General features: G+C 42.5%; 1 protein-coding gene across 2 annotated transcripts; it reads right to left on the minus strand.

The window, feature by feature from the left end:
* Nucleotides 1-1,082: 1,082 nt before the first annotated feature.
* On the minus strand, nt 1,083-16,048 carry LOC140650051 (p53 apoptosis effector related to PMP-22-like). Of its 2 annotated transcripts, none has more exons than XM_072857926.1 (3): nt 15,754-16,048; nt 1,749-1,892; nt 1,083-1,487 (listed from the first exon to the last, which is right to left on the minus strand). In XM_072857926.1, exons 1-3 carry the CDS (start codon nt 15,962-15,964, stop codon nt 1,273-1,275), a joined length of 570 nt encoding a protein of 189 aa, XP_072714027.1. In that variant the 5' UTR covers nt 15,965-16,048; the 3' UTR covers nt 1,083-1,272. The 2 variants fall into 2 exon arrangements, with proteins under 2 accessions (XP_072714027.1, XP_072714028.1); XM_072857927.1 differs by lacking the exon at nt 15,754-16,048 and adding an exon at nt 6,597-6,714.
* Between the last annotated feature and the right edge of the window lie 80 nt (nt 16,049-16,128).

Raw genomic sequence — 16,128 nt, forward strand, 5'->3', positions numbered from 1 at the left:
TTCAATGAGACTTCTTTTTCCACATAGCAAAATTATCCATTTTTTCACTTAAGAGAAGAAATGGAACATTATGAAGTTAGGATTAACAAGGCAGAAACCAGCAGAGTCTTGAGAACACTTCATTGCTTGCAATATGTCAAGGTTTGCAGCACTGTGCAGTATAAGACACTGAAAGGTGTTTTATGATGTGATTTTCCCTATGAGAGCCTTAGTATGAGATAGTAAGGGGTATTTATGCATTTTACAGTTACATACGACAGTATACACTTTCCGCTTTTAAAATACTTATGAACAGCAAACCAATGAAAATGGGGTCTTTTAACAAATGTTTGATACCTACACTCACACTGCTCCAGCTCAGCTCCTGAGGTGCAGGGGAATCATACCGCTGCTTAAGTCCTTCCTGACACTTCTACGCTGGATAAAAGAGCTGGACCAGTATAACAGAGCTTTTTAAAGCCATAGATTTTGATACAGCAGATAAAAGAGGCAGATGCCCATGAAGAAAGCCACACCAGGAGCCTCTTCAAACCAGGTCTGTAGGTTGCAAGGGTGGCTTGAAATCCTCTCTGCCTCTGCCCACTCTGTGTGGGCCTCAGCAACAGCATGTCAGGATTTTTAAGGGTTTACTGTTTAAGGGCTTACTCTTACAAATATTTAGAAAGAAATACTTACATTCCACGTGGATGGTTAAAGTCAAGATGCTGGCTTTGGTAGGGGACTTTCTCTTGTCTTTTTCTTACCCTGTCCCTATGGCTTAAGTGAATGAATGAAAAATGGAAACAAAGCTATGAAGTGCTGGCTGACTAATTTACTACTTTGGCAGTCAGTGGATAAAGGTATTTGGCTTCTTGAAAAATATGCAAAATCTTCAGGTTAAAGATGATACATACAAAATGGGATTTTGTGAGCAGCTTTCCTTCAAGAAGATGATCTGTGTTGTTTTGTTTATTGGCAGTTTAAAAAGCTTTTCTGAATTTGATTAGAAATATGAATGCTTTTAAGATGCAATGGAATCCACATACACCCCACTCATGGGAATGAATGAGGAAACTCAAGGTTTTTTAATGTTTAGACTTTATCTAACCAACCCACATCAGATATGAAGGTCCAAAATAGAGTAGATAACTTTATTGCAGAATGCCAGTACCATTTTTCTACATGCATTTGAAAAGTTTCCAGCCTTTTCTACTAACATCTGATGACGATATTCTGGAAAACATAGCTGGTCTGTCAGATATTTCAGGAATACAAACGCATTTTTCCTGGTGCTTACGGGGAAGAGTAAAAATATGTGGGCTTCACATTACCCAAGATCTGATCTTCATAGTTAGGAAGGCAGCAGAAGAAGAATCCCAAGCATATTTCCATAATGGCGGTGGTCCAGCCAAAGCCATAGGCCCAGCTGAACATATTGATACCCGTCATTTGAATTTCAGTCGAGAACTTTACTGGATAAATGACCAGCCCCATGATGGAGAACACAGCTGAAGAAAGAGGAGAAAACAAAAAATGTTTAAGCTAACACCCATCATGTTGCTTGCCTCCATAATACCTGTAGCTAAACCCACCCACGTGTTGGAGGATTTTAACACTGATCCACTGCCGTGACAGACTTTATATTATTTTTCATAGAGAGCTCAAGTGCAGACAGGCAAAGACTTGGGTATAGAATCAACGGAGGGAAATACCAGTTCTAGTGTGGATACACCTGCACAAGCTAAACTTGACTTCATATACTGCCTTACCAGCAACAAAAAGCAAGCCTCCAATCCCACGTATGAAGTTGAACCGAAGCGTGTCAATGGCAAATGCTATGATGGCCAGAGCAAAACAGATGACTAGAAGTATAAAGCCAACCAGGTATGTGGCAGCAGCAGCTCTTCCCCAAGCTGAAATCGGAAGGAAGATACATTAGAATGGAACAGAAAAAAAATCCCTTGCAATGTTTTTCTCTGGTTTATAATGAAAGGCTAATTTTAAACAAATGTGAAAAGAAGGTCAGCTCCCAAGAAGGAAAGCACGGGAGCTTTCTCTGCTCTCATAGGTGAGCGTTTTAGTTCCACAAAAAATCATTCACTAAGTGCAGAATGCATAAAACCACCAGCTTTGACCTCTTGTACAGAATGCAATGGGGCTTGCGTGCAAGCTTCCTCTTTAGATTTAACAATTAAGAATTGAGATAAAAATTACTGTAAAGATGTAAGAATGGACACTCCTTCAACAACAAATGTCATTACCTCAGCAGCATTTTGCATGGAGGAGAATTAGACTGTCCCTGAAACTAATTAAATTCTTCCTTTAAAAAAAAGTGTTTATACAAGCACTACCACTCTGGCATGCAAATTTAGAGGTATGGCAATAGTCCATAAATGTCAAAATTCAGGGGTTTCTGCCTTTTCAGCCTTGTTTAGCTCTGTCTCCTAAATGGAGCTAAAGATTTGGAATCTGTTTTGTAGGGAAATTTGACCTCTGCTTTTGATCCAAAGTCAGACCATTTCATTTTGAAAAGCTTGTCCAGGATATTAATACTTTCATTTTCAAATTATATAACTTTATGTTATAACATGTCAGAGCAAAGCATATTGTGGTGTAACAACTGGAAAAAATATTATTTATTCAATATTTTAAGTCTTGAGGGGCAGCTACTGCTCAAAGAGATCAAAGTGTCTCCTCTTCTGAATGTAAAAAGACTGCTTTGATACTTTTTAAATTGTGTATGCAGATGGAGTAGGCAGTTAAAGTCTGCTGGGCATCTACAGACGTCACCCCCTCTCCTACGCTATGCGTTTGTAAGGTGTCGGCTTCTAACCAAATATATACAGCAACAGTGCCGAAAAATTATCGCAGCCCAAAGTACCCTGACGATAATTACAACTCAACTTTAATGCAGTGCATGCTGTTCAGTAAAAGTTCCCTCTGGAACTCAGTAAGTTAAGACTGTTGATAGTCAGTAACCTGCCAATTTATTTGCTTCAAGCATTCAAGTAATAAAATGCAAAGTGTCCTCCTACCTTCCCCCTGGCCAGTGTCGGGTAGGCATGAAAGCCACCGTCCTGTCCCTGGTGAGTGACACCTTGGTGCTCAACCTCTCTTCCCCCAGGCCCCACACCAGCTCTATCATTAGACTAGAAAAATGGATCAGGATTTTCCAGCTCTACTTTTCTTCCCATCAGCCCATCAAAACCAATTTCCTTTTTTGTTCGCTTTTCACCATCCCTCCCTGCTTTACGATCCCTGCTCCATTCTACGTATTGCACTATATTTTCGGTTTTATGTCATGTCCTTTTTCTTCCTTATGCCAAAAAGTTTGCTTATAGGGCTTTTCAACTGTATTATTTTTCCTGTAAACAGGCAGCTGCCTGAGAAGACTGAAAGGGACAGCAAAGATGTGCCTACATCTCATTTTCTAGCCCAGTATTTTAGCCCAATCTCTTCTCTCAGGGAGTTTACAGGAGGCTCGGAGGTAGGGTACGCAATGTGGAGGCACAGGAGGGAGGGCAGCACCTCAGGCAGAGTATCAAAGGAAACAGCCAGGAAGAGGAATTTCTTGTACTGCCACAGCTCAATTTACCCTCCTGAGGATGCTTCTGCTCCCAGCCTCTCTGCCACCCCTCTGAAACAGCAAAAAAAGGGGCACTTGGCCATAAGAGAAGTTGCTCAGCAGCGGTGACCTCACTGCTCTTGGATACAAGAGTTATAACTTCTGGCAGAGAGGTGAAATGACAAGGACATCTAGAGGTGATGTTTTTTGTTAGGTGCACACCTGGTTGTGGTTAAGTGCAAAACTCCTGGGCAAAGGGGTCTCGTTTCCCAGAGCAGACTCAGAGCGCAGCTGGCCGCCCAGCAAGTGCTGAGGCACCATGAGACCTGGGGGTTTCGTCTCACCCGCTGCCACCACCACTGCTGTGGGCAGCAGATGGTCTGCCAAAGCTCAGCCTTGCTTCCCAAGAGCAGCTGATGGCAGAGCTCCATCCCCTGGGGTGGGAGCATTGCCTGGGCTGGGGACTCAGGGGATGGTGCCTGGGGGCTGTGGTGTGCGGTGGCACCTTGCCCATGCCACCGTCTCCCTCCTCCGCCTGGCTCACCCAGGTGTTTTTCCTGAAGTAGTGTTACAAATGCTGTGACTGTATGAAAGCAGATTGGGTGCACGCCCAGCCCGCCAGGCATTGGCTCTACGGCAAGAAGAGACATGCTTGTTGCAGGGTGCTTACATCTTTAGGAGGCATTGCTTAATCACCTAACAGCCAATTTTGTGACTCTCGCTTCTACAAAAGAGAAAAAAAATTAACTCAATGTTGGCAGAAAAACAATATGCAGCTCCAAGTAAGGCAATAGGATTGCATGGAAGAGTCACTATGGGGTTTTTTTGAGGAACGGTACCCTGACTTCCTCTGTCCTTTACAAAAGTAGCAGTAGTCTAAGACCACAGTGTGCAAACACCTTACCTTTCTAGGGTAAAAGGTAGCAAAAACTTTGTGTAGAAATAATTGCAGCTGTTTCTATATCTGAGATGTTTATTTTCCCTTGTGCCAGCCAGGAGCACTACAGTAGCTTAGTGTCTTTACCAATAGAACTAAGACTTACCTTAAAAATGCCCAAATTAGAAGAATTAAATTGGTCAGAAAACACTGACAAGCGAGTGGCTAATCTGGTCCCAAATATTTTGTTATCTTCTGATGTTGTGGGGTTTTTTTGCTTTAACATAAAACAAAAGCATAAACAAATTGCTCTAACTGCAAAGCTTTTTCTTAAAAATGTGAACTCCAGGCCAAAGAATCATCACAGGTGCAACACCAACTTAAACTACATTTGACTCTAGAGAGAGGGCACTCGAAAGCTGAAAGGATCTAGTCCACCTGTCATCGAATCAAAAATAGAAACAGAGGGAGCAGTGGGTTACAGGGCACCAAGCGGAGTCTGTGAAAATAATCAGCAATTTGTTTTTGTGAGATCTGTTTTCTCAGCCCCCAAAAATGGCCGTGATGTTTTGGCTGTTTAAGAGTTAAAATGTGCTTGTTGGAAAAGAAATGTGTGTTCATACAAGAATGTCCTTGAAGACCAGCAGGATCCTCTAACACTTGTGTGCCAGTCCTATTTCTCCCTTTTTCAGCTCCTCTATCGGCTGAAAGAATGCCAAGGAACACTATGAAAGGGTTTGTGGGAAGCTACACTCTGTCCGCTTTTGAAAATTCCTCCTAGCTGGCAATTTTCTGAGCAACTTTGTCTTAAAACAAGACCTTACTACCCCAAACAGGCAAAAGGAACCCACATTTTCATGCCTATCTCAAGCAGAGCAAGGACAGTGCTTCTATTTAGAGTGTTTCGTATGTTAATCAGCAATGATTTGTGAGAGTCTGGACTACCCACAGTGAATGCAGTAATATGTGACTCCTGGAAAATGAAAATAGGTGCCTGCCTTCTAAAACTCCCTGCTGTGTGTGAAGACCCCTGAGCTAATTTAGAGACCAGAAAGAGCCCACCCATGCCAGTACAGAGCTCGCTGTAGCTCCTGAGCCAGCTAATTAGCTCAGACAGTATACAATAATAACACAGCTTTATTACTCTGCTATTAAAGCTAACTCAGTTTAGAGGTAGCATGACTACCTCTTGTATTGCACCATCTAAACATGTTCTGAACATCCTGTTGCTGACTGCAGCCACAGGGAAGCTGATGGGCTTCATTAGAGATCCAGCACTAAGAGTGTCTCCAGTTTCCTGCCTTCCTGATTTTACTCCCTCATGTGTTTTCCAGTTTGCAAAAGTGTAAACACTGCCTGTGCTTCACACATAAGGAAATAAACTTCCTTGCTCAGCAGTAAGTTGAGCCAAAACATTGAACCACCAGATCTAGTCTTTCCTTAGCCTGCCGTGTTTCGTGCCTTCAAAAAAGAGCTGTCATGCCTTGAAAATAGCATGTGAAGTCTACTTCCCCCATGACAAATACAAATTTCTGTGTTTCTGGCATATGCGGTTCAAAACATGGGAAAACATTCACAATGACGTTCTCATGTTTTTCTTGATCTGGTACCACCAAACCACATGAACTACTGAGTCTCTCTCTTTGGGTGACATTGTCTCAAAGCAACCCCGGAGAGTTCAGAAGTACTTCTCCCGGTCTAATCAATAAGAACATACATCTCCAAATTTTCCTCCTGGCTTGAAGCTAAATACACAACTAGAACTGGAAAGAAAAACAAATGTTTATTGCCAGCTCGCAGACACCAATAATTATCTACAGGTTCTTGCTGACTGATCTTTTTAACACATTACCCACTGCAGTGAATTGTGCAGCAATTTTAGGAAGGATAGTTTTGATTCAAAAGAAACGTGGCAGGGGGGAAGAAACTGTAATAGCCTAATATTTTGCTCTGTTATCCTTCATACCACCAAGCGAAAGAAACACAAACCGTGCAGTTCTAGCTCCAGTCTTGCAAAGCAATTCTTACAAGAACTAAAATCTGCTGTGGTGGTGATTCATCTCTGTGTTGTATGTAATGAGAATGTTTCTAGGCTGAGTTTGCAGAGCTCAACCTGTTTTACATCTCTCTGATTAAAGGGAAAGAGCATTATTTTGGAAACAACGCTGAACTCACTTAGGTTTCTCAACCTGACGTTCTTCATCAGGGTGTGGTGAACGCTGCAGAGCACATGCTTCACTTTGAAAAGGAACTGCTTTGGCCAGGTTTTATCCATTTCATTTTGGTCTGTTCTCCTCAAGAAAGTTTCCATGTGAAAGTGAGCATGTCTGCAGCAGAACATGTGTTCTCCTTAGCTTGAATCTTAAGGTGGCCCATCAGACTCATTAACCCACATCTCAATTTATCAGCCAAAAGGTTACGAGCTGTTGGTGTATACACAAGCCACTGTCAGCCAGGACTCTCGATTCCCCATGTTATCTGTGCAATGCTGGACAGTGCAAAATCCTGTCTTCTGGAAATCACGACTCTGTAACATGCCAACTATGGAAAATTTCTGTGCTCTTTTTGAAAACAAGTGAACGCTGAAATCTCTGCAAGTGTTTGCTGATCACATGAGCTGGCATTGAAATACCAGTGTGCATGTGTTTGTATACAGCCAAGATAAATCAGGAACTACTAAAAGCAGCTTCTTATGAATAAACTGTAAGTGCAGACTGAAAGCTATCGACTGAAAATAATTTCAAAGGAAGGCTATACAAATGAAGAAAATCACGTTAGTCATGGATAATTTATGAACAGAATAAAACAAGGAAAAAATATCAAAGGCATGATTGGATGTGTATCATTCTCTGATCTTCTGTCTTCATTGCATGTGGATCATTCTTAAAACAACTGCATTCTCTGAATATCTTTCCCATGGGAGGTCAATACTGGCTGTTTGTCTATGGGCGTTTTTGTGTGAGTTTATATCATTTGGAGTGGAATACAAAATTTTTGGTCCTTCTGTTTGGCATCCTTTTGGTAACTCCGTTATTTTTCGCCTAGCATTACTTCTTTAGAATTCATTGGCAGTTAATATGGATTTCTCATTAATAACAGAGTATTATCTCATAATATGCAAGCTGTTTTGATGTGAGCAGGAACCAGCTTTTAGCTTGCCACTACTTAAGAGACGACCATGGAAGCAGAGAATGACCTATTTAGGTTCACAGTAAGATAACGTCTTGGTGATGAGTAGCAGGTCCCATATAAATGAGAGAGGATTAGGACTTTAGGACAATTACCCCATAATAATGATTTTAAATGACAACAGTAAGGAAAAGAACCTTTATGCATAGTCGATTTATCAGTACAACACAGTATATATTAGCAGAAAGCAGTGCCTTGACCATAGCTTAGTGCTAAAGTGATAGCTCAGTTTGGCTTGGTGGACTTTAACTCCTTTAAAGCAAAAATCTATTAATTCCCCACCACTGGCTTCACTCACAAACATATACAGGCAAAGCCTGCATCCAAAGCTTTATGTACTTCTGCAAACTTCTTCTCTTACTGAGGTAAGCAATTCAACTTAGAAGCTATTCCGACTTGAATTTGAGGGGAGGAGCAGTTAGATCTTGAAGGAGTGGTTCAATTTAATCTCATAAGCCCCGGCATGTACAAGCTTGACTTAGAAACTGGCTTCTGCAAATCTTGTATTAATGAGGGCTGTTCCCTGATGCTTACTTAGTGCTAGGGAGGCAGAAGTGGCAGAGGGCGTAGAGCCATCATCAAAGGGAGCACCAAGGGAGTAAGTTAGCTATTAAAAATAATGTGCACACAGTGCCTCAAAATTAAAGGTTTGCTCATGAGAGAGTCAGGGAGTACCCCTGTCTCACATTATCTTCAGAAGCAGTTGCATACATTGAGAACATCTGGGGATTAATGCTCAGTCTTATACACTTTAATGCTATAACATTTTTTCCTCCTATTTTTTCCTATTTATTTTAAATTAAAGCAGGATTACTTACACTTGGATGTGTATATGGGGGTTGGGAGGGTCAGGTAAATAAAACAGGTAAGGTGTCGATTAATCAGTAGATATGCATAAGCTCAGTTAATCAGAATAGCAAGATGTACCTGCTCCCTAACTACCCCTGAGTTAAAGGTGGGTTAAAATATTTAATGTGAATTAAACAGAATCAATTTCCTTGATGGCACAGGCTATGAACTAGGACTTTTAATTGAAAGAGCAGAGTGGAGCCTTTCCAAAAAGCCCTTTTTAAGTTTTATATTCCCAGGGCCCTTTGAGGTTGAAGAACACTGAATTTACATCTCACTTCCATATACACCAAGTATTGTTCTCACTCTTGATCTGCAGTTTTCATGCTGTGAGCAAACTTTGTTCTGAAACCTTTTGCGCTTTGAAACCTTTTGAAAGTCACCTTTTGCACTAGGGAGTTTCCCTCTGTTAGAGAGCAGCTGTAAATCTGGATCTAATTTTCTGTCAGAAGAAAAATTTTACCATTTGCAAAAGAAAAACATATAAGCAGAAATGGTACTTTGTGCTCATAAAATACAGCATAAGATCTATTTACTCTGCTTGTGAATGAAATAGCTTTTACAATGCATCCTGAAAGTCTTCATCACTTGCTGCTTATTGCTGATGGGGTCGTTAATGGACTGCACAGAGACTTCCTACATTTGGGGCCTGATTTGGGCACAGTGTGCGTATTCAACATAAGAGGTGACATTAGATGTATTCAGTTGCAGATTAGTACTTCAGCAGGACTGTGTGTGATCTGAAGTGTTATTTAGTACCAGCAGAAGGAAGCCAGAAACCTCTGGGACATAGGTTACCATCGTCACTCCACAAACTACCGTGAGTTCCTGGGAACTTTTGACTAATGAGAGATTTTGTAATGGTGCTTGACAAGGAAGAAACGTGGCATTACAATACTCACTGACTCAATGTGTTCAAGGTTGCTCAGAACAATGCAAGCTGTCAGGGAGAAGTGATATGGAAATGTGAAAAAACAGTGTTTTGAGAGTTTTGTTTCTTTTCCTGCATAACTCCTTTCCTGCTTAAGTAACCTGACTGTTTAAGCCTACAGTGGAATTTCAATTCCATCTTGCAGTCCTTATCACCGTTCAGACTATGGGGAGGTTATTATGGCCCTGCTGTATCAGATTACCTCAATAAGCTAGAGGAAGAGGTGAGGTGAAGAGAAATGAGAGTTTAGCCACAAGTTTGCACACATTTTCAGCAGAGAGGCCTCTTGTGTGTGAGTGAATGGTATCCTCTCAAGGACTTAAGGTCCTGAAGACGCAAAGTGTTGAGGATCTTCACAAAGTCCTCAACACCAGCAGTTCATGTCTCCTGATGGGGAGATGAGAACCCTCCACACGATTGCTATTTTTCCACCCAATTTAACTATAATTATTAAAGGAAGGTTGGATAATAAACAGTGGGATGCCATCTGCAATTGCTCTCTGTAGAGCTAATTGCTGAAGAGCGTAACTATTATTTAGGAAAGAGTCTGATTAAATGAATCTGCCACTAAACGTATAAAAGGACAAACCCTAAAATTACAAGGGAAAGCACGTTAGCGATTGCAGATGAGGAATGAAAATTGCCATGGTAATGAAATGCTCTGGGCTTGATTCCCTTCTCTTATACCTCTTTAGTAACAATGAATTGTCTCCGTCAAGCTGGGGAAAAATCAAATTTGTTCTTTCTTTCTTGCATCAGAGTTCATTAAATATACTGTTGTTGTGATATTTTCATTACTATGCACATTTAATTGAGCGCGTATTTTCTAGCATTCTAAGTTTTGAATAATGATTGAATATTCTGTATTATTAAGGAACTAATCTTGTAATCTCATTTCTCACTGGTTAGTCCGAGGTAACGTTACACTTTTAGGTGACTGATGACTTAGGAAATGATGTGCTTCTCTATACACTGTCATTAAAGCTACAGGCAATCACCGTATATAAATATAACTGTTTCATGCTACGATGCAGCAGCAAGAGCAAGAAGCTTTCGTTTTCAGTTCACCCTGTGTCAAAGGAGTCAAGGTTTGCCCTGTAATCCAGGCAATGCACAGAGCATAGAGCTGGGCTCCATCCTGGGCTCTCCCATGGGATTCCTTGGACTGGTCAGAAACCTCCCCAGCCTTTGTTTCGCAGCTGCAAGGACACTTTTCCAATTCTACTTGAATTTTACCAAATTCTGAAAGCCTTTAGGTGCAGAACCTTGACTTCGGGGAAAATCTGCAATAAAGGCCCCATGACTTGAGCTGGTCCCTGCTCCAAAAGCACAGTTACTTGTTTGCTTCATTTCTATTCCTACACGCAGACACCCTCAGATGCCAAAGAGCCACCGGGACAGCCTGCTTCTCCTCCCAGGCCCTGCTGAGAGGGGCTGTCTCCCAGCCCGTCCCTCTGGAAATATTCCCATGTCACTCTGCTCAGGGCACTTGCTTCAGCTTGAGGCAAGTGAGGGCTTCCCCACACCTGGGATTAGGTGCTGGCTGTCAGATCTGATGGGAACATGGGGGAAGGCAAAACAGTTTTACGTAGGCAGCATAGCAACAGGGAGACTTGGTGTCTGGTCTGTTCTGTGCCCCGGGTGCGATGAGTCACTGGTCTGCTGGAGAAGTTAGTCTTCCAGAGGGAGAGCTGTGGGGCTACCAGTGCAAGGCCAGTGGTAGGTGTAATACCAAGAGAGGTCCTTTGCTGCTCAGAGACTGCTCCCGACCACACTGTGTACCTCGCTGTTGTATCATTAGCTGGGGGTTTTTAGCAAATTATTTCCATTTTGTTATTCCTCCGGAATAATAAATGGTGCTTCATCATAGCAAAAGATTTGCCAGACCCAAGAGCCTGATACAGGCAAAACAGGGAAGAAAATCTACTCCTCAATGGGGTTCCTATGAGACCAAAGCAGAATGTTTCTTTCCTCAAGAGGATATTACCTTTTGCAACATTCCCTTCTTTCACTTATCCTGTAGATATACTCATCTGCTGCCATATTTGAAGTAATTTTTTGTCCATTATAATCATATGTTACTAGCCATCCTATCTTGTAGTACTGCATTAATATTCATAGACCAATATAAAACTGGAATGAGCTAGAACATAGTTACCCATTATTTGCCGGGAAGACGAGATGGAGGAAGGTGTACTTTCCAGATGGCAAAATCATTCATCCCTCCACTAATCTCCACAGCCACTGAACCCTCCACACATCTTAGGAAAAGGCTGTAACTGAATATATGATATGAAAATAACTGAAGAACTGGATTCCAATTGTGATGTGGAAATGCCTTTTCCTGATTTTTTTCCCCAAGATCTCTATTTGCACCATGCAAATGAGCCAACCACTTCAACCTAAATTTAGAGCCTTAAGCTTGCAGTTATTTTGATGGCAGCATCTGTACATGGAAGAGCTGCAGGACCAGGTGGAACATAAGGTGGGACAAGCGTAGCTAAGCGTTTTCATCCTATTGTGCATCACGTTGGGACTAATAAAATAAAATCAGTTATTTTCTCCCAACCAAACCCCCACATGTTTAAACATCTCCAAAGCCTGCAGTGGAACAAATTACACACTGAAAAAGTGTCTCAGGTCTGTGAGTCACACCTTGTTCAAGAGAGGTTATACAGCCAAAAATCAAGAAAAACAAAGGAGTGCTGTGCCAGGTTTCATGAAGGGATTTAACCTCTGCATTTTCTTTGCAAGCTCAGCCATGTCCCAGACAGATACATTCCACATTGCACTCATTATCTATCCGAAAAGTCTTTGTCTCTGTCTTTGTAAAGGTTCAAGCATGTTATAAGCTTGAGAGCTTTATTTGTTCCAAGTGCCAGAACATTGCAGAGCTACAGTTTGCATTTCTCAGTCCCTCATCCTAAACTCCATTTGTTTCTAGTAAGTGTCCTAAAGCACGAGATATTTTTTCCTAGAAAGCTCTATTTATTTGAGCTAAATATGCTTGAAAAGAAAAAGACTTCTGATAAAGTCTAGATGAGTGTCATATGGTTAAAGCAGAAAATCTGAACTCTTGAAGAAGATAACAGACTGTATAAACTCTTCATATTCTCACTTTCCACAGAGTTCATAAACTTTGCAAAAGACCTAGAGTGTGTAGCTGCTTTCACAGAAGATAACTGCACTGGTGGAGTTACTCTCCTGGCTTTCCAAAAAAAAAAAAAAAAAAAGATACAGGCATCTTGTCTTCCCTGTGAGGTTTTGAATTCTGTCAGCTTAAGCAACTATTCAGGGACACCAAACTCCACTGGTGCATCCAATGAAACATTCAGCCTTCTTCCCTTCCAAACTGACTGACCTCAACAATGTTGGCTTTTTGTCTTCTGCCTGTGTATATACGTATGTTAAGCCAAACAACAGAGATTTAAGGGGAATTACAAACATTGCAGGTGGAGAACTTGATTTGAATTTGCACATTATATTGAACAACTTGCAATAATGTTACAATTATATTTAATTATGATAGGATGAAGATGTCTGTAGTGGATTAAGACCCACTACTGTTAACGCTGTTGGATTAAGATCCAACATTGTCCAAGTCATGTTGAGAATATTTGCTGGCAGCTGCTGGGGTACACATGCATATCACATATGTCAGTGAAACCACGCCCACAGGAAGACCGAATTTCAGAACCTACCCAGCCTGTGTCTGATTAGGCAGGGAAGCTGAGAGTAAAGCCCAGAGAAAAGGAGATGGGACCTGTGGAATAGAGGGGGAAAAGAGAGAGTTCATCTCAGGAAAGACGTAAAACACTTCTGTCCTTTCTGTTTACATCATGTCTTTTGTCTCTGTGCTCGGGAAGGCGTGTAATTACACTTTGTTTATCCAGCACTGTGTTTAGCTTGGCACAATACAAAGTTAAACGTCCCACAGAACATGATGCTGAATACTTGTTTTCTATGAGCTTTCTGGAGCAGTGTGGATAAATGTAATCCCAGAATTATTAAAACCCTATGTTTCAGAACTGAAGCAGGTAGAATCAGGCTCAACACAGGACCTGGATGCTCACAAGTGAGATGCCATCTCATGGCCTGGTCTTTTGGGTGGAATCCAAGACCAGCATCAGGGACCCACACCCAGCATGGGGAAAGGCAGGAGCCCCAGAAGAAAAATCCCAACCCCACACCAACCAAGGAAGGACAGAATGATAGGAAAACCAGAGGGCAGGGTTGGATCTGAACACATCCCACCTCAGCAGAGAAGGTGTCTGAAGGAAGGGGCTGGAAAGGATCAGGACAGTGACGTGAGTTTGCATCCCTAATGGTCAGATCTACAGCCCTCTTACGAGTCAGGGGTAACCCACCCCTGCAGTGGCTGAGATCTACATTGTAATGGCATAATCTTGCAGAGGCAGAAGCCTGGCAGTGTAATCCACTGTCACTTGGCCTATGCACACATTTTTTACATACAGGCTTTACATATTCTCCCATTGGTTAAATGACTCCATTGTGGCAGACATATCTTCCTTTTCCACCAGGAAATTTTGTCCAGGAGGATTTTGAGGATTTGCTTAGGTTTTCTGGGTATTTAGTAAGTTTGAAGAGGCCAAATGACAGATGCATGCCCATTGAGAGCAGAACGCAGTCATGCAGCACATGAACAGCGTTTCTAATGCTTTCAGAAGCACCAGCTGACTCTCCAAGGTATGCACTGGAGAATATTTTGCATGTGTGTACTAAGTCCAACATTTCTGTGTTAGAAGTGCCGGACTTATTGTGGATGTGATTCATGGTAACCCCAGACATTGCAGGATAGTCAACATAGAGGATGACCTCCCTGGTTTGTCTGTAGATACTGTCCAGTGGGAAACTGTGCATACCGCTGCAGAATGTAAGCATGTAAGAGTGAGGCAGGATAAGGAGGGAAGTGAAATGCCAAACAGCCATGTAGGACCTGGAAGCAAGGTGAAACTTCTCTGGTATTATCAAGAGAAGCAAGGTGAAACTTCTTAATATCTTCTATCCAGTTAAAGCTGACATTGATGACACAGACAGTGACTAACCTGGAGACCAGGAGGAGGGCTCACTTTTCATGGAAGCTCAGGACCGAGGACCCCTTTGCTAACCATCATGGTCTCTCTCCTGCTCCCCAGCGCCAGGTACCAGAAGCAGCAAACTGGCTTCATCTATGCCCAGCCACACAGCTGGCGCAGGAGCTCCGAGGGCAGGACCGGGCTGATGCTGAACGGAGCCAGTCTTGTCTCAGAGCCCTACACTCACAGAGGCCTGCTACAATTAACTCGTTACAGCTGAATTTTGTGCATAGAAGGTAGAGTTCGACTGTAGATGATAAACTTTCGGGAACAATTTTGAAAAGCTGTAATAAATGATCCCTGAGATGGCTTCTGCAAGTGTTTTTACACTCATTTTCAGCAAGAGCATCTGAGATTCTGACCCTTAGAAAAAATGCTCTTCCTTTTAATTTGGATTAGCATAAATTGTAACATTGCTTGAACTTTCCTCCTGGTTCAGGCTAACAGCCCATCACTCACAATAACTTGTTTCATACCACGGCCAATAGCAGATATATAGGGGGAAAAAAAAGAAAGAAAAAAAAAAGAAACAGGGCACATCTAGAGTGATCCTTCTCTTGGCCTATTCTCCCAGACTCCATGGTTTACATCTTTTCAAGCTGAAGGTTGCACCTAGGTCAACATATTTAATAGCATACTTAACCAAAACTCAGTACAAACAAGAAATCCTTTCATCTTTTAAAGCTTTCTTTCATAATCACAAGGAGGCTCTTTCACGTGACCTACCTACCAGAGCAGTTTCAGGGCAGCATTCTGCAGCCTGACACTCTCTGGGAATATCTTCCTACCATCTTACTTTTTTACCTCCCCATTTCTTGCTGGCATTCAGGACTGGCTTATCACACTAACGCCAGGCTTACCCACGCAACTTGCCGTTTGGGCATTTGGTCAGCAGTAGCTGTTAAGTTTTGGAAAGCAGTGACTGGTGAGAAGAGGTTACTACCTTCTTCTAAGAGAGGAAGAAAACCTTAAATGCTGTAATATTTTCTGCACTGGTACATCATTACCATGTGTGGGTTTTTTGTACTGTGCAGCCCACCATCTAAAGCAACCAGGTTTCTTTCTGCACAAGGGTGAGAGCATTTTTCTTCTTCATCCTGTTAGTCAAAAGCCTTGATGTATTTCAGTGACAGTCCCTATTGCCCATAATTTCGTACATAAATGCCAGATATTAGGTGATACGGTTAGGAGAGCCGAGGGAAGATGAGCTCGGAGACGTGACCCACTGCTTCAGGGACTGCTCCCCACCACCCTTGCAGGCGCTTACCGTAACCCATGAGGGACTTGCAGGTCCATTCCCCACCCTGCTCAGGCCTCCTGCAGCTCTCCCATAACGACGCTTGGTGCACGTAGGGCAAGGTCTGCGACTCCAGCCAGCCCCTGCCTGCCAGCGCAATGATACCGAAGATGACGCCGATGCCCAGGAGCAGGGGTAGGATCCATCTGCACCGCGTGTAGTCGAGGCCGTACTTCACCATCTTCCAGGACAGGGGGAGGCTGGCGGGACGAGGGTGGCCGTCTCTGCCACGGACTCAGCAACGCGAAGCAAAGGGTGCTTCTGCAAAGCTCCTGGAAAGTGAGGGCCGGTACCTGCAAGCGCGTGTGCAGATGTTTGAGAAAAGCTTTTTAATCAGGAGACACA

The sequence above is a fragment of the Ciconia boyciana genome, chromosome 3 (assembly GCF_034638445.1).
Source record: "Ciconia boyciana chromosome 3, ASM3463844v1, whole genome shotgun sequence".
Classification (NCBI taxonomy): domain Eukaryota; kingdom Metazoa; phylum Chordata; class Aves; order Ciconiiformes; family Ciconiidae; genus Ciconia; species Ciconia boyciana.